This window comes from Euprymna scolopes, chromosome 17 (assembly GCF_053919585.1).
Source record: "Euprymna scolopes isolate OS-2025 chromosome 17, ASM5391958v1, whole genome shotgun sequence".
Classification (NCBI taxonomy): domain Eukaryota; kingdom Metazoa; phylum Mollusca; class Cephalopoda; order Sepiida; family Sepiolidae; genus Euprymna; species Euprymna scolopes.
Window position 1 is genome coordinate 11,889,246 of NC_136498.1, and position 19,081 is coordinate 11,908,326.

The 19,081-nt window shown below is 33.1% G+C and overlaps 1 protein-coding gene across 1 annotated transcript in view; it reads left to right on the forward strand.

The window, feature by feature from the left end:
- The window catches only part of LOC145296663 (membrane metallo-endopeptidase-like 1), a 336,498-nt gene that overhangs the window by 82,509 nt on the left and 234,908 nt on the right, over positions 1-19,081 (forward strand). The window contains exons 5-7 of the mRNA XM_080142602.1: positions 777-860; positions 9,293-9,495; positions 11,224-11,406. Of these exons, the coding sequence (XP_079998728.1) occupies positions 777-860; positions 9,293-9,495; positions 11,224-11,406 (470 nt within the window). The remainder of the gene's footprint in view (positions 1-776; positions 861-9,292; positions 9,496-11,223; positions 11,407-19,081) is intronic.

The following is a 19,081-nucleotide window of genomic DNA, read 5'->3' on the forward strand; positions in this document are numbered from 1 at the left end:
AGGGAAATTTTAAACAATTGTCATTTATTTTTTGAGTATTTTTATTACTGTATTATATTATGTTTAATTTGTAATTTGTCATTTAGGTTGATAAAGTATCATTCAAATTTTTCTGCAATATTCCTACAATTTTGATCTGAAAACGACCTTCTTTGTTCAACAGAAAATGGTGTCATTTTACGTTACGATAATGCCCGTCCTCATACAGAAATACTGATCAAATATCTCCTAGAATATTTTAGGTGTTCCATCCTTCATATGCTCTTGACCTGAGCCCCTTGGGTTATCACTTATTTCAAGGATTACAAAACCATTCAGTTGGTTTTAGGTTTACATCACAATACTTGATTTAACATGAGTTATATTCCTATTTCTAATCAATACCGAAAACAATATTACAAGCGAGGAATTTATAAGCTCGTTGACAGATGGAATTAAGTTATAGAGAGTAACTGTCGTTAGTTTTATGAATTAATATTAAAAACAAAGCAAACAGATTTTCGTTTTCGAAATGAAATTTTAAGTCAACAAAAGAATTTAAACGTTCCTAATATAAAATCAGGTCAGTCCTTTCTCTGGTTTTGTTGTTCAATACTTTCACTAACAATGATCAAATATATAAATCTCTTCAATTAATAATTTCTTACTGTCTAATTCAGTTTTTCTTACTAAAGATTTAATTTTCCGATTTTCAAATTCACTCTGTAATTGTCCAATTCATTTTGTAATATTTTATTTGTCTTTCTAATCGATTTCATGATGTTGTTTATTCTCAGAACTTTTGTGGTCAAGCAATGGACCGGATGAGATCGAAGCTGTTGTCAAGACAAAAACTATTTATGCATCATGTACATTAGGAAGTAAGTAGAGATTTGAATGGCTGATTTCATATTCAAACATTTAAACACAAGCACATATATTATTATTATATTAGATTTCTTGAATGTGAATTATTTTCCCAATCAAACACCTGCACAGCTTGCAAACACCATTTACACCATTGAGCAACAATTCTAGACAAGTGTTTCACACTCCTTTATGTTTATCAGTAGAATATATTTGAACTCAGAATTCGAAACTAAAGTCACTTACATCCCGGACAAGGACGTTTCTAACTGAATCACTACTCATCGCACATATATTGTGTATTGATTAACAAATATCAAGCAAAGCGCTTATCACATTACAAAAATCTAATAGTATTTTGCTCGCCGAGTTAGCTTGTTAGATGACATCGCCATAGTGAATTTAAAACCCTAATTGTTAGACGTCGGCTTGCGTTCTGTGTAGTTGGGCTACACCCCTTGTTGAGAAAAATGTATACACTCCACAGTGAGCAGTTTGTTAGAACAGACTCACTTATACGTGGTTTTCATATAAAATTTGCCAAATCAAAAAAATCCTGTAAATATTAATTTCAATTCTACTGATTCGCCAGAGTTAAAAATTGGATTAATTATCATAAACAAAAGTATTGAAAAAAAAACACGCACAGTTATAACCTGTCGAGTTATTTATTTAGCCGACTTGACCTAGTAATCGATGGTTTCCCGTCGATTACCGACCTTCGACTCCCGCAAAAGGGATGGCAAATAGCTTGATGGCCTTGCCCTTTGCAAACAACAATATGAGATGTGAGTAAAGTCAAGACTTTAGGCTTCCGTCACTGATGGAATCGTTTACAGACCTTGAACACACAGAATCGTTTACAGCAGAGAACTTTTCGGCAGATCTGTATTCCAAACGGTCGTTATTGAGACGCCATGAGCTAATTCCTCGGACGACTTGAGAGCTCGCCAAACTGGGGACCTTGACGAGCGCCTTTCATTTGTTATTTTCCGTGAAATTTCTGTAAGCCTCATCTTGGCCCACTAAGCCAGCAGGGCATCCAATCAAATTTCTTGATACTTGCACTTGCATGCTGGTTTTAAAAAAGGAAATTTAATTTATTATTTTGTGCATCACTAATCAATTGAACAATGAAAAATTGTTACAAATTTAATAATTCCATTGCAAAATAAAAGTTTATGCACAATGTTTTTATATTCTGTTAAAATCGAAAATCTTTTATTTTTATTATTAATGGCTACCGGGAGGCATGCAGAGATTTTAAACAACATGTGAAATGAGCTACAGCTTAAGAGAAAGATTTAATACATATTTGTTAACATTAGATTTGAGGACAACTATGTTGAAGTCAGTTAGGGAAAAACTTTATGACATTTGTTTCAACGATGAAACTTTGTTTCTGGAAATTCTGTATTGCCTTTCGTGCAGAGAAAGAAAGATGGAGCTGTCTCAGTAGTCGATCCTCGGACATTTATTATCCTGATATTAAAAAACGACCTACCTGATAATAGTTTTGTTTTTTTACATAGGCATCACCACTTATCAAGGCCACTCGAGGATAAGGGATAAAGAGTGTACAGTAGAAATTGGACAATAAAGTAACCGTTAGTAATGGAATTGTTCCATATATATATATATATATATATATATATATAACTACTTCATATACTCACATAAAATTAATATACGAAAGTATAAATTTATGCGTAAACTTTAAGTATTTACTTCAAAGGTGCTCAATACGTAGGTAGAGCAAGTTAGTAAGTTATAAAATATATATGGCGATTAAGCTACACTGAATATTCCGCGTTTCATCCACTCTAGGACTCTTCAGGCTCATGCGCATAAGCCTGAAGAGTCCGAGAGTTAATGAAACGCGGAATATTCAGTGTAGCTTAATCGCCATATATATTTTATAACTTACTATATATATATATATATATATATATATATATATACATATATATATATAAACATATACAATGGCTAAATACAGATCAATCAACATGATGATGATTTTAAAAAATAAAAAAATGAAAATAAAGGTTAGCAAACCAGGTTTCGCTACTCGCTCAACAGAGCTAGATCGAGGAAAATACGATTAAAAAAAAGTCATAAATATGCGGGGGAGAAAAAAAGCGAAAAATAAACGTGGTGGGGGAAATCACATAGTGACCAAATTAAGGCATAAAAGATTTTCTAAAGACTTAATAAAAATAGTCTCTAGAATTTTTAAATGAAAGGGAGAGTGCGACTTACTAAGGATCGTAAACATGTCAGCACTGAAATTCGTGGCACATGCATGGTTATTTATAAGGTGGTCGCAAATTGCAGAACAATACGTATTATTCAGAACATCCGAAGGTGAAAAAATTGCATAGCGAATCTTTCATAGTACATGTTGTTTCAAACGGGAATCCAATCTTTGCGATGTTCGCACAACATAGTGCGCATTGCAACTACATTTAAATAAATAAATTATATAATTATTATGGTGATGGGGGAGAACGTCCTTGCAAATGGACGACAACATAGGTCTGGTTGAAAAAACAATACGTGGATTCGATATCCCCGAAAGGTTTTCATACGTATATATATATATATATATATATATATATATATATATATATATATATATATATATATATATATATATATAGTCATCCACATACAGTACTGTTTCGCTGTTTCACAGCTCATCAGTGCGGCTAGACAAAGTGACTTATATATATATATATATATATATATATATAAGTCACTTTGTGTGTGTGAGTTCTTTGCCCATAGGTCCCGAAACGCCTGAGCCTATATTTTGCAAATTTCACACAAACGTAACTCATATATATATAGCAGTGTACTTAGATATGATTTGTATGGAAATTCATCAGTAAAGTATCGAAAATCAAAAGGAAATTTCATTTTAAAAATAGTATTTCTTCTCTTGTAGATGAAAAACAATTTTTACAGGGGAATATTTTACGTTACACCGGTGTAACCTTGGCCGGTGCAACGTAAAATATTTCTCTGTAAAATTATTCTTTTTCATCTATAAGAGTAGGAAGACTATTCTTAATATCGTAAAGCCCAAGTATCAGCTGACGTGATATTCTAAACAAACATAGATAGAAATTGATGAACGGCATTATCATTATTATTAATTTTTTTTTTTTTTGCGAATTTGTCCACCTGGAAAATTTTTCCTCGTAATATATAATATTCAAAAGAGGATTTATTCTATAGTAATACACGCGCAATCTGCATAAATTAAAATATCATGTTTCAGAGTATTATACAACCGGGCAACGCCGGGCGTCCAGCTCGTGTATAATATATATATATATATATATATATATATATATATATATACTAGCAAATGTACCAGTCGTTGACTGTTTGGAGGTGTGATGTTTTGGGTAAATCAAAACTCCCGGGGGGTGGGTTAAAATAATAAAAAAAATGTTTTGGTAGGTAAATATGAGGATCGAACCCGAAACCTTGAGCTAAAGTTGGAAATTAAAGTGTGAAAAAAAAAAACACGTGACGTTAACCATTGATCCACCGCGAAACAATGGGAACACGTTTGAATTTATTTAACTATTTAGAATTGGCAGGTGCACTTTTTAATGACTTAATGAGGTCAACTTTTACTGCGGGGTAGTATTTCATTTACTGCAGGAACGCTTTTTTTAATTTTTTTTCCCAAGATGTTGTGGGGGCCCAGCTCCCCACAAAAAGGGGATTTTCCAAATTTGAATAGCAATTGTCTGATAAAAGCAAAATATTTCCACTGATCAAATCTGATTGCTTTTAGACATTTCCAGTGATGGCGATCGGCGCCGCTTTTATTATACAAAAAAGCCTAATCCACATGCGGCGAGCGAAAAAATGTTGAATATTTATCGTTTCAAAATCGAGCAAATTAAATAGACAGGCAATCTCCGTTGTTAACTCGTAGATATTATGATTTATATGTTATATAAAAAGCTTTAAGAAGTTGTGAGCCGACCGACCGCTTCTCGGAAAAAAAAGCCTTTCTTGGACATACACAAAAAGTTAACATACACATTTTCGCTTTTATATATATATAGACTAGCGAGGGATAAAACGTTCGACGTTAACCATTGCCCCACCGCGACATGCTAACGGAAACGCGTTTGAATTTATTTAATTACTTGGATTTAGCAGGTGCGCGTTTTAATGAGTTAACGAGGTCAAGTTTGACTGCGGGATAGTATTCATTTAGCTGAACGCTCCCCCCCCAGATGTTATAGGAAAAAGACTAACCCACATGCGGCGAGCGACAAATATTGAATAAGTTTTAAAAAGTTGTTAACCGACCGACCGCTTCTCTGAAAGAAGCCTTTTGTAGACACACAGAAAAAGCGAACACACATACATACATACATTTTCGCTTTTATATTTATAGACTAGCGGGGGGGTGTACGCGGCGTTGCCCGGGTGTTTGTAGGTGTGTGTATGGGGGGATAAGTAATAACCCTGAAACGATGTTAAAAAAAATCGGAAAAACCAAAAAAAAAAAAAAAAAAAAAAAACAGCGAAAAAAACGCTGTGTGTATAGAGGGGGAGTAAACTAAAGAATAAGCGAAGTAAAAAAAAATAAAGAAACGTTGCCCGCGTGTCTAACGATGTAAAAGAAAAAAAAACAGTTTTGGTCGTGAGGCTGGATTGAACCCGGGAGCCTTGACGCGGAGGTGAAACAAACTCCAACCACTTTACGGTGTAGGCCAAGAGTAAGAGGAATTGATTATAGTGTTAAAATAAGGCTTATAAACCGATTGAAAGAGGTTTGATTAACAGATAGCCACTAAATGAGGTAATCGCGGGAGCGTTACGAGATGACATAGCAGTGTTTTAAGTGTTTATATGTTTTACTTCACATTAGCGTTTATTAAATTACGTATTTCGTTTCCTGTCTAGACATCTCTCTCTATCTGTCTCTCTGTCTCGGTCTCTCTCTCTTTGTTTGCGTTTGTGTATGTGTGTGTGTGTGTCTCTCTCTCTCTCTCTTTCTCTCACTTCGTCTTCCTTACTCTAAAGACTGTTACTAAAAATGAAAATGGCGTCTGGCTGTTTTTTTTTTTGTAAAAACTTCGATCGTTAATATTTTTTCTAAGCGTATTTTTTTACTTCACATTTTTGGCTTGTTATTTTTCGTTTAACTATCGTATATAAGTATTTTTAATGTGCTAAGAACTTTGGTAATGTTGTCATAGCGTAGAAGTTCATGGTTTAGCTTGTGTGAGGGTTAATTTTTTTTTTACCGATAACAACAAACATTAAATTCAGACTGCCAGTAGAGCTTGCTGACGTCAAGATCACGTGGCATGAATCAGCGGGTTTTAAATACAAGTTGACCCAAAATAAACGTCCCCGTGTATAATTTATGTAGAAGAGTTGGCGCCCGTATTTTTTTGGGCAGTTATAAATCGATTTAAAAATATGTAATGTTTAACATTAAAATGTCCCTTTTTGACCCCCCTGCAGAAAATCGATCAGTTGACGCACTTCTGATGGTCCTTTGGGGCTAGTTTTTCGATATTTGTCGTCCGGAGGGTGATGCTTTAATATGATACCAAGTTTGTGAATTTTTGTTCCGTCGGTCAAAAGTTTTTAACAGAAACACAAACATACATACATACATACATTTTCGCTTTTATATATATAGATGATAGGTTATGAAAAGAAAGGGTTGTAAAGAGATAGCTTCGAATTTGGAGGTATCAAAACCAAAGCAAAACATGATGAAAGTAAAAATAAAATAGATAAACCCTATAATTTATTATACCATACCTGTTCACACTGAAACACTTATCACTATATTCTGTGGATCTATATTAAAAAACCTTGTTAACTTTGTGACCTTTTTCCATTCTATGGAGATCAGGCGCGAACGAACACCCCATAATTTTATTATACCATATTTCTTCAAACTGAAACATAATTATCAAAGTATACTTACGCAGATAGATATGAAAAGTCTTTATTAAAGTGTGTGCCTATTTCCATTCTATGGACGCCAGGCGTGAACGCAGATCCCACAATTTTATTATACCATCCCTATTTAAGTTAAAACATACTTATAAAATTATTATTATGTACATCTATATCAAAAACATTTGTAAACGTTTTTTTTTAATTTTTAATTTTTTTATTTCCATACTTTGTGGACCTAGCGCGTACACAGACTCAACAATTTTAATGAACCATCCTTCTGCCAGATCAAACATCCCAATTTCTGTGTCTCAATTCATCTTCTATCATTATATGTGATCAATTTTCTAAAATAGTCAACAATATATGAGCCTATTCGTGACCAGACACACACAGGCGTTCAGCTTTATATATATATATATATATATATATATATATATATATATATATATTTAAATAAGGGAGTAGTCACCAACAATGTGTATTTTTTAACATTATTTTATTATTCCGTGTCTTGGTTTTTCATTGAGAATTATGTTTGGATCATTGTAATATTGTTTTTAAGTCATTGAAATCGTTTTTACGCGCGTTTCAGACGTTCTGTGATGCGTCCTCGTCAGAAATTACTCAGTACTCTTCTGTGGACTTTAATAATGTTAAAAAATACACATTTTTGGTGACTACTCCCTTATTTAAATATACATCTTTCTTTCGTTGGAATTTCTTAACCCATTTTATATAAATATATATATATATATATATATATATATATATATATATATATATATATATATGCTAATGACATCACACTATAACAGAAACGACCGGAAATGTGAATATAATTATATTTAAGGCAATGACATAATACCTAGAATACGACTTTCAATCCTTAGTGAAATGAGGCCGAAAATGGATAGTGACATTAACTCGTAATAAGACTAAGCTTCTTTACTATATTTGCTTTGTTAAATATTTTTTGCTAACTTCATTTTATTATATATATATATATATATATATATATATATATATATATATATATATATATATATATATATATATATATAGGCATGCATATCAAAGATGGTAATAAATAAAACATAGGAGAACAGAAGGGTCACCAGGTGGCACGTGCTACCTAAAATATTAACAGATTTTGTAAATAAAATAATAAGAAATTGATACGAAATCTCTTTCTACAGGATATAAGAATATAAAATATACGCTCAGTCATTTATATAAACACATATTTTGTGGATAAGTTTTAGTTAGTAGTCACAAGTCAAAATTTATAGTGTTAATATATGCGTATGTAAGCAATAGAGGTACATACTTCCCATTATGACATTGTGTGCGTTGGTTTACCTTGTTCTTGTTCGTCCCGTATAACTGAGTAGCGATACGTTTCTATTCGGTCGACTATTGTGTGAAGAACTGAATAAAGCTGATATGTGAGTTTTTTTGTCTGGCTCCTTAGACCAAAGGCCACAGAAGAGTACTGAGCAACTGTTCTGGAGTCCTCCGTTCAGCCTGGTGGTGAAGTCTGAAAGAAAAACTCATTGTGTTTTAGCTTGTATAGGAATTTTAAAGTTCTCACTAGCTTTTTACTTTTATATAAACATTTTACTTTCTGCCGACCGAAAAGATTTTCATAGGTTGGAAAATATTTTGAGTTCACACGTTTCTGTGAAACTTACTTGCTTTAGAGAGTTCTGAGGAAAGCGAATTTTAACGAAACAGAAAGAAAGAAAAAGGTGTAAGCAATTAGGTCTATTTGCGTTTTATCGTTCGTCAGAGTTGCTTCTTAGTCTTATACAGATACTTATTAGTTTATATGATTAAATCGAAAACACATAATGTTTTAAAGCAAGCCTCATTCAAAACACATTCACTTAGCGTTATAAATGTGTTTCATATAATTAATTGGTTAGCCAAGTTTGGCCATTTTCTCAACTTTTTCTACTTTTTCTAAGTCGGTTCTCGCTATCGCTCTAAATACGTTCTCACACTATTTCAATAAAGATAATATCAGAACCTTGTTGAAATACTATTGTCATATTTTGGCTTCTGAATCTCTGTAACATTACAGGGTTCTTGCTAAAGTGTAGTAACATATCTATAATTTTAATGGCCTCACGTTTCTCTGTATCGATCCTTACACGTTTGATATTGCTAGTCTTAGTCTTTTCTGTAAATACTATAATGGCATATGTTATACAGAATTGTCTGATCTATTTGCTGCTTCCTTTAGCCAAGCTCGTTTGCCTTGTTGGTCTAGTATCACGTCGCTGTTTTCATACATCATTGTTATACAGCTTCCGATTCTAGGCATGTGGAACACTTTTTGCATTGTTTTTCTTCTACATATCGCCTGACTATTGTCAAGAGTAAAGCCAATGAATTTTTCCTGCCTTTAGTTTAACAACCTTTCGTTTTTGTTAGCTTAAAACGTCTTAATATTTATTCATTTTTTTAAATTTATTTACTATTATAGGCTATATAAATGAGAGATCAAAAGCAAATATCAACTATTTGATCAAGACTTCCGGTGGGTTACCTCTCATCGACAAAGCCTGGAAAATGGACCAATCTCTTGAAGATTTCCTAATCAAACTAAGAAGGATGTTCGGAGTTACGCCTCTACTTCCGGTCACAATTAAAATGGACGTAAAAAATACTTCCCGTAATCTCATTCATGTAAGTATACAACGTAAGCCTTTGTACAGGAACTATTTTATTACAAAAAGTTTCAATAGCTTCTAATCTAGTATTTTTGTCCAACTCGTCTCTATACAAGCAAAACCTTATCTATATAATAATGTGATAAGGCATTTAATATTCGTCCGTACGTTATCACATTTCACACACATTTAACAAGAAATTAGGCCGTCCAATTAGTTATGGGGGTTGTTGATTTATTCGATATTGCCAAATTAAAATAAAAATTAGACTTTATCTATTTTAAAATGACTTATTCATAAATAAAATTATACTGTTCCTGTAAAGCTTACCTTACACCGGCCACTAGATGTGGCATCTGACCCCATCGAAGTCGCAAAAGTCGTGATCTTCCTTCGCCTGGGAGTTCTTTACAAGATTCTTCTGCGTCAAAGACCTCGTTGTCGATTCAAGATGCCAGCATCCGCTAAAAATTAATTAGCTTCTCATGCAGGCCAAAAGAAAACAAACGCAGAGGTTTCTATTCTACTACAAGTTAATTCACGAAATTTACAGGTGTCTTACATGCATACAATTGTTTAGTCCGATCTCGTCTTCGTTCTCTGAGGTGGCGACGATGGACAAAAGAGGGGGTGGCGTCTTTCTGAGGTATTGTTCTCTCTCAAGATTCGGCTCCAATCTGATCCTTTTTGGCCTGGGCATTTGCTTATATATTGAGGAAAAGTGTTGGTTGAGGGAAACTGCTTAACCAATCATCGATCAACACATCTTTTCCGGGACGTTCTGATGCCTTACATGGTATGAGAACCTAGGATCACAGCCGAATCTCATTCCCACGCTCACAGGGGTTGACCGTTGACACTCCCTGACCTTACACTCAAAAGCCAGACCTCCTCGACTTGGGTTTCGCCAGGCCAAGAACGAAATTTGCTAGCTGTTCTGTAATTGGACTCTTTTTAGAACTATTCAATCCACCTTTATGCCCCATTTTATTAAGGAAACAAACTGCCTTGTTAATAAATTGACACACCCCAAATACCGTGGATTCAGCAATTACGATGGCAAGTTACTTACATTGCGCGGAACACTAAGAAAATTTCACAGTACGCGCAGCTCAGAATTACCAACGTTTCCGAAGCTTTTGATACGAAACTATCGATAAGTTTCTGAAACTGGTAAAAAAAAATCTTACTCGTTAATAATTTGACACGTAGTGTAAATGAGAAGTAATTATACCTTTTTAAAAATAGAATTACTAGACTCGCTTATAATAAATTGGAAAAAAGATTGTTTACTTATCTCTCAACCAAAGCAAATTAAGACATGAGGTCAATTTTGGGTGTAGGAAAATCGAACTCTCCAAAATGTGGTATTCTGGATTAGGGCAGTAATAAAAATTGCCTTAGTCTAACATGACCTCTCCTTCATTGCTCGAGGACAGGAAATACTAAATGTGAATTGGTCCATCGGATAAATTATTTTTCGTAATATATAATAATATATAGAGAATTAACGTATCATTTTTACGCGTATTGTACGACAGGGCTGCCAGCTAGTATATATATATATATATATATATATATATATATATATATATATACACACACATATATATATGTATGTATATATATATGCATATATATGTGTGTGTGTGTGTGTGTGTGTGTGTTTGTATTTGTTTATCAGCGTCTTGGTACGGCAATCGTCATTTTCTGATGAGCGATATGTTTTCTGGTTCCATTTTAGATTGGCAGTGGAAGCCAGGTGAGCAGTGATGACATTGTGTCCCCAAAGAAATACGGAGCTCACATGAACGATCCTATGTACGACCAACTGACCACACAGCTACTAAAACAGTTCAATATCACGAGGAAATCCGTAGATAATCAGATTGCCGAAGTTGGCGATTTTCAACGGAAATTTGGAATCGTAAGTCTGATGCACGATATGAAGCTGTTACGTTCTTGTTTCTGATGTTTTGAGATAAGGATTGATAATCTATATAATGTTCTGTATATTTTATTCCTTAATTAGTACCTATGTTACACTGTGTAAGAGGCCAAATTGCTTTTGAAAAAAAGCCAAATTCGCGAAAAAAATGAAGAACAAAGAAGTCAACGAAACATTTCGTATAGAAATAGGAACAAGGCAATAGATCATTGTTCTGCCAATGATATAATGAACTCAGTAAATAAAAAAATGTCTTTTACAATGTAAATTAATTATTTGAATTCTTAGGTGTATCAAAATGTTATTTTCTGAGTATTTTTAATACTTATTAATATATCTCATTTAGGTCAGTTCTATATTTAAAATGCAATGGCACTATTTCCATGTTAATAAAGTTATATTTGATGCGCTATATTGTTTTTTTTTCGGTTCAAAGATAACTTTTTGCACTATGAAGATACTTGTTGATTAAATGAACATATTTCGTTAATGATATACAAAAGTCAGGTTTCGTAAAAAAAAATCCAATTTCTTCAACTGCGGTTGTATTTAGTATGTCAGTCATCTACTCTTCAAAAGTGGTTGCAAGTGGAAGTTATAGAAAAGTTAGTTGATATGAAATTGATGCGGGTACTGCAACATTCTGGCTTCACCGTGGTCACAAAAAGGACTGCCCGTAAAGGTCAGAAGCACCTAAAACATTAATCGTGTATTCAAATGTTGTCACAAGATTCAGTAGATAAATCAACACCCTAAAACTCAACAGACCTTTTTAAAAAGACAGCAGACCGAATGATCAACTGTTCCAGCCCGAGTGTACCTCACAATTTTATTTTAGTTTTTTTCTACCAGAAACAGAAGACGTACTATTTAAAATCGCCGCAAATCATTTCTTCGTTTGCATATTTGAAAACTAAACTAATCAGAAGTGACTTTTCCAGGGCATTCATCGTCAAGCATAAATATCAGTTGGTGTGATATTGTAAATAAACAGAGACGGAATATGATGCACGACATTATCATTATTATTTTATATTTTGTAATTTTTTTTTATTTTTGCGAATTAGTCAACCGGGCAAACTATTCCTCGCAATATGTAACATTTAATAGAGGATCGATTCTGTTATAATACATACGCAATCTGCATAAATAAAAATACCATGTTTTAGCGTATTGTACGACCGGAAAACGCCGGGTGTCCAAATAGTACATTATAGATGAGTCGACGAAAGTTAAGGAATTAAATTTTCATCTGTCCTCTTGTAAACACGTTTCAACGAGCAAACTTATAAATGGCGTCTTTTCAGATATTAAGTTGTCAAGTGAAATTCTAAAGGTAAGATGATTAATCTATCTTCTTAGAATACATTTCATTCAGAATGCATTGCATTACTCTTAAATAACATTTAACTACAAAACATTACTCTTAAATTTTTTTTTTATAGAGAGCATACAATCATTACTCTCAGAAATATTACTCCTATAATATATTGCAATGTATTTACATTGCCTTCAGAAAATATTACTCCTATAATATATTGCAATGTATTTACTTTACCCTTCAGAAAATATTACTCCTATAATATATTGCAATGTATTTACATTGCCTTCAGGAAATATTACTCCTATAATATATTGCAATGTATTTACATTGCCTTCAGAAAATATTACTCCTATAATATATTACAATGTATTTACTTTACCCTTCAGAAAATATTACTCCTATGATATACTACAATGTATTTACATTGCCTTCATAAAATATTACTCATTGACAATAGTCATCATTTTTGTTACTAGTGGTATCCGTGGAAATTCCACAGCAGAAACTTTCATATGTAATGCATTGCTGCTGAGTGTTCTGTAGACGTTCAGTGTGAATTGAGAACCCACAATATTATTTTAGCCTTTTTGTTAAAACTCTAAAAGTATTTATCTTAGTAATCTGGTTAATGTAGTGTCAGAATATATATCCGGTTATTATAGTTTTTCTTTAATATCCTTATGGGAGCTTTTGGAATATTTCCATGGTATGGACACCCGGCGCGAACGGAAACCCCACAATATCATAATACCATCTTTAGACAGTACATATACTATTCTTGGATCTTAGCCAGAATACCAAGAAGGTATATTTTAGTTTCACGTACGGCCTAAAAGTGATATCATTTATTATTTCTTTTTTATATTGCGTCTTCGGTGATCGGGAGATCCTATTTATTAAAAAGGAGGATAAAATATAACATACTACAAACATCAAATTAGTGTATCCGTTTGTAGTATGTTATCACCTTCTATCCTCCTTTTTAATAAATAGAATCTCCGGATCGAATAGTTTTTTTTTTCTGGAAACCGTGACACACGTACATACTTTAAAGGTACTACTGTATTAGTATATAGATACACACGATTTGCTCTCAGTCACCGCCTTCTGTTATTAATTTGGGAAGAATAAAGATTAAACAAAGTTTTTTATAAAACGGTTTGTGATGAAGTCATAAGTATTAGGGTATGATATGAAAAACACTTCGATCGATAGTCTAGCCGAAGTGAGGTCGAAGAAAAGTGTTTATTGTCATCCAAACACAAACTGCTCAACCAGCTTGATCTCGTCCTTAGGCATCATTTGTCGCCGGCCAAGACCTTTAGAAGACCTGATAGCGTGGGCTTTCTAGAGCAGAATAGAACAGATACCACAACTGACAGACACAAGGCCACCGCTGCCACAATATTCCAGTTTTCGCCTAATTGGTTGTTAGAGACGTATCTTTTCTTTTTTACATAGTAGTCACCACTTATCAAGGTCCGGAGGCCACTCGGGGATAAGGTTTATTGCGTGTACAGTAATCAATGGGATAATATCGTAGTAATCGTTAGTAATGGAGATTTGATGAAGTGGATTACTTAAGGGGGGGGCTTTATCAGAAATTTGTTTATGTTGGACTTGAAGACAACCAAGTTGTAGTCAGGTGGGAAACAGACAAACGGAAGAAAGTTCCACAGGCGTTCACTTCTAAGAGATCTACGTTTTGGTTTAGGCACAGATAAAGAGTGGGGAAAATTATTGACAGTAGTTTCAGCTAGATGGGTGCTTTTCGTGAAAGATTGGCGGGGGAGGACCAAAGATTTGAGCCCAGATGAGCACTTCGCCATGGAAATAACGATAAAACAAAGACAGGCTCGCAACTTCCCTTCTGTGGGAGAGAGGCTGCAGGGAAGAGAAAAGAGCATCCCACGTTGATTTGCTTGGCGTACAAAGCTTCATCTCATACTTCCCATATTTGCATGATGTGACACAGAGCCGCAGAGTGGGAGAGTAAGCTATTGTCCTTAAGGCACGAGCATCTTGGCTTATGGAAAGATTGCCTCCGTCGGGACGCCTCAATTAGCAATAAACAAAATCCTACCTAAAGAGGACAGACAACGCCTGAAGCCTGGAAGTTCTCCTAATTGTCCATCACATCGCCACAGCTAATCCTCTCTGGGACCTACAGTATGTATTTATAAACTCGCGTTATACTGCTGATATTTTAATGTTCATCTACGAACGCGTATACAATACACTGGATAAGGCGGGAGAAGACTAGGCTGCAACCCTTGATATATCCTAAGCTTTTAACACAGTCTGGCATGAAGGGCTCCTAATGAATACTTAATCATACAGTATAACTGGACAAATATAATTAAATCATTTTTAGTCAAGAGTACCGTCCACGATGTCTTCGATGGATGTACATCAAACATCATGATATTAACGCATGAGTACCTTAGGAGTTGATAATCGGAGCTATTTTATTGTTAATATTTATGGAAGACCTCTCTGATAACATTGTAAACGAGAAAAGTATATTTGCCGGTGATACAACGCACGGTAATAGGCACAAGGCATAAACAACTACCAGACCATAGTGTAATTTAATGCTACTAAGACTAGCCTATTTTCCTTTTACACTTACAGAAGCCTTCGCAATCACCGGTAGCTATGGCCAATAACGTGAGAGTTTTTCCTAAAAACTATTCACAGTAATTATAACCTGAAACAAACACACATTGTGGACATTGCAAAGGCTGCTACAAAGTAATGAGTTCCCTCTATTCTTCTAGAAGAGTACTCATGCTGAGAGTAATCTGTACTTCTACAAAGCCACCATTTGACTATGCATGGAGTATTGTTGCCACCTCTGGTCTGGTGCATCTATTACAAGTCTCTCCCGCTTGGACACGGTTCAAAGAAGAGTCGCAAATCTAATAGGTGCTGCACTGCCAACTAAGCTCCAAATTCTGTTTCCCGCAATGATGCATCCATGCTCCTGTTTTACAAGTATTTTAATAGAATTTGCACTGATGAACTCATCGCACTTGTGCCCTCGAAAAACCTGCTTAACAACAAAATCACACTTTTCACTCGTGCCCGAAATGCCGGAAAGCCTTCAACTCAAATGATTACTTTCCGTGGATTGATAGACTTTGGAATTCCCTTCATGTTACCTGCTTCCCTGACTGTACTGAAATGCAAAAGGTTAAATATGACGTGAACCGACCTCGTGCTCATCTCCCGTAAACATGTACTCAAACCCTTTACTTCCAAATAGCAATATGTCTGGTTTTGGTGTGAACATGCGTAAAAAAGAAAACAAAATCAAGAAGAATGATATCTGAAGTCATCTTATGTTGTACATTATGTCGCAGAGGATTAGAAAAAGACTGGATTAAAATGGATGGGGTCAAACGATATGAATCCGGAAAGTAAAGAAAGAAAATCACTGCTTATACAAGGTAGGATTACACACAAATGACATATACAATAAACTACGAGAACTTGTACATCTTTATTATCTCGGCCATTAAGTGTTTGGACAGCAACCCAGTCGCTTCTTTGATATTCAAAACGTATCAAAGAGGTTTTGCATCAGAACTTTAATTTTCAAGTTGAAATAATAACAGCTGTCATGATCAAGTTTATAAGATTTCCTGTTTACACAAATTCGCAACCATTCATAAGCGTGATTAAATGACAAAGATTTCGTATTACACTCTTGTTACAGCCATTCGATGTTTTCATTGGCCTTTCCTCTAAACTAGCTCTACTACTTCAACTATTTACATCCAACTCGAGAGGCATCATTTAATATTTAATCTTCCGTGTGTAGGCCTCATTACTTCCACTCTATAATCTTCATATTATTCTTTCCATTAAACGCATTTCTTCAAACCCTTAATCGTCATGTTCAATTTACCAACGTGTGACGAAAAAGCCAATCTTAGGGTATCTCAAACCAGCATAGTCGTCATATGCAGATTATTAAGAATACTATATGTCGGTTAGTGTAGTCGCAGATTTCTTGGTTGGTAGTTCAATTTTTCTAAGGCACTTGGAACCACACTCTTTCTTATAATTCAGGTTTGGTTGTTTTGTTTTATGATATATCTTCCCTTTCTGCTTATTTAATACCGAAGCCGATAATTTTTAACAACTTTATGTTTCAAGTTCTTTATATCTTCACATATTTATTCATTGTATATGTTTTGACTATAACGTTTTATAGCATATCGACACTCCACGCAATATTTATTGCCGAAGTCGGTTATTTTTTTTTTCTGCTTAAGTTTCTATATATAATAGAAGAAAAATTGTTGCGTTGATTTGATTTTGCATAATATATATATATATATATATATATATATATATATATATATATACTTGTTTATTGTTATATAAACATGCTCACATCCCGCTGCTACAAATAGCCACTTGTTTCAATCAAACAACAGATATCATCAGGCAGCGACTTGACTATTCAAAAGTTCAATGAATAATGGATTTTTATTTTAGGTAGGAACTCTTTAGAAGTTGGAGTTAAAAAACTTAAAACACAGGACTTTAATTAAATAAAAAAGTAAAAAGGGAGAGGCAATTTAAATAAAGTTAAAAAATTACAATGGGGAGAGAGTGATTGAGAAGAGAAAAAAAGGAATAGAGACAGAAATAGAGAAAGAAAATATAGAGAAAACAAAATAGAGAGAAACAGAAGAGAGAAAAAATATATATATATATATATATACATATACATATATATATATATATATATATATATATATATATATATATACATACATACACATACATACACATACACATATATACATGATATGGAGAAGAAAAAAAGAAGAGAAAAAAGAAATAAATGGTTATAATAAAGAGAATAAGAACCAGAAGGAAAAGGAAAGAATAATGAGATCTAGTTAAATAGCGAAAGAGAGAAAGTAAGAATTTGACAGTATATAGAAAAAGAAAAAGAAAAAAAAAAAGAAAAAAACCTGCGTGTCAACCAATTTATGAACAATTATACAATTCAGTAATGAAACATATTATTACAAATACAAACAGAAGATACAATCCAAGCGTCAGAAATGAACGTGTCAAAAAGGCAGTGAATGTATTCGGCTAGCATATTTATCCTCTTACATACGTCCACGAGTAAAATTAACGCAATTCAAACATACGTATACCATTAATTAGGCCCTTTATGCTAAATGATATAAGTTTAAAGTTTTCGCGTTTTTATTAGATAAATATATGAATAAAAGAAGAAAATAATGATAAAACAATATTAAAATTATTATTAATAACAATAAACATAATAGTGATAATAATAATAATAATAATAATAATAATAATAATAATAATAATAATAATTATAATAATAAAAACAGAATAAAGTTAATATTTATTATCTTTTTAATGTAACATATTTAGCCATAAGAGGGGATTAAATAAATTAAATAGGTCCAATAATTATAAATAAAAAAAACTACTAATATTTATGTATATAAAAAAAGAATACAATACAAATATATATATATACACACACACACACACACATATATATACCCAAATATACACACACATACACACACATATATACATATACATATATATATATACATATACATGCACATAAGTAAAGGTGTAACTATACTATTAAGTTGGAAGTTTAAGCTATTTAAGTATAGATATAAAGTCATATTAAATCACAAAATAAAACATTCAATACCAGATTACTAATAACACAGATACAAGTACACTTACCTATAAATATATTCAGGCAAAAGAAGTAATTAAATCAACGAAATACTCAAAAATAGCGACGCACAGGTAGATAGTACCCAAATTAAAAATAAGATACATGTGTATATACTCACAGAGAACCAACCGACATACTAATAAGCACATATATACATATATATATACATATACATATATATATATACATATATATACATATACATATATATATATAATCCTATGTATACACATACATACAAAAAATACACAAATATATGCACACAATCATATACTAATAAACAACAACGCACACACACATATATACACACACATAAATATGTATAATTTACATAAATTATATATATAGAAATACATAAGAATACAAATAATTTGGCAAGGGTACAGATAGATGCATACACACATAGAAACATACAAATGGATTGAATAAACATGGGAGGGTATACCAAATAATATAGAAATATATAGATCTAAGTACACACGGTCATAAAATAAATACATAGACACATACATATACACATAGACACACAGGTATATAAGATAGGAGAAGTAAAGAATGAAATCAGGAGA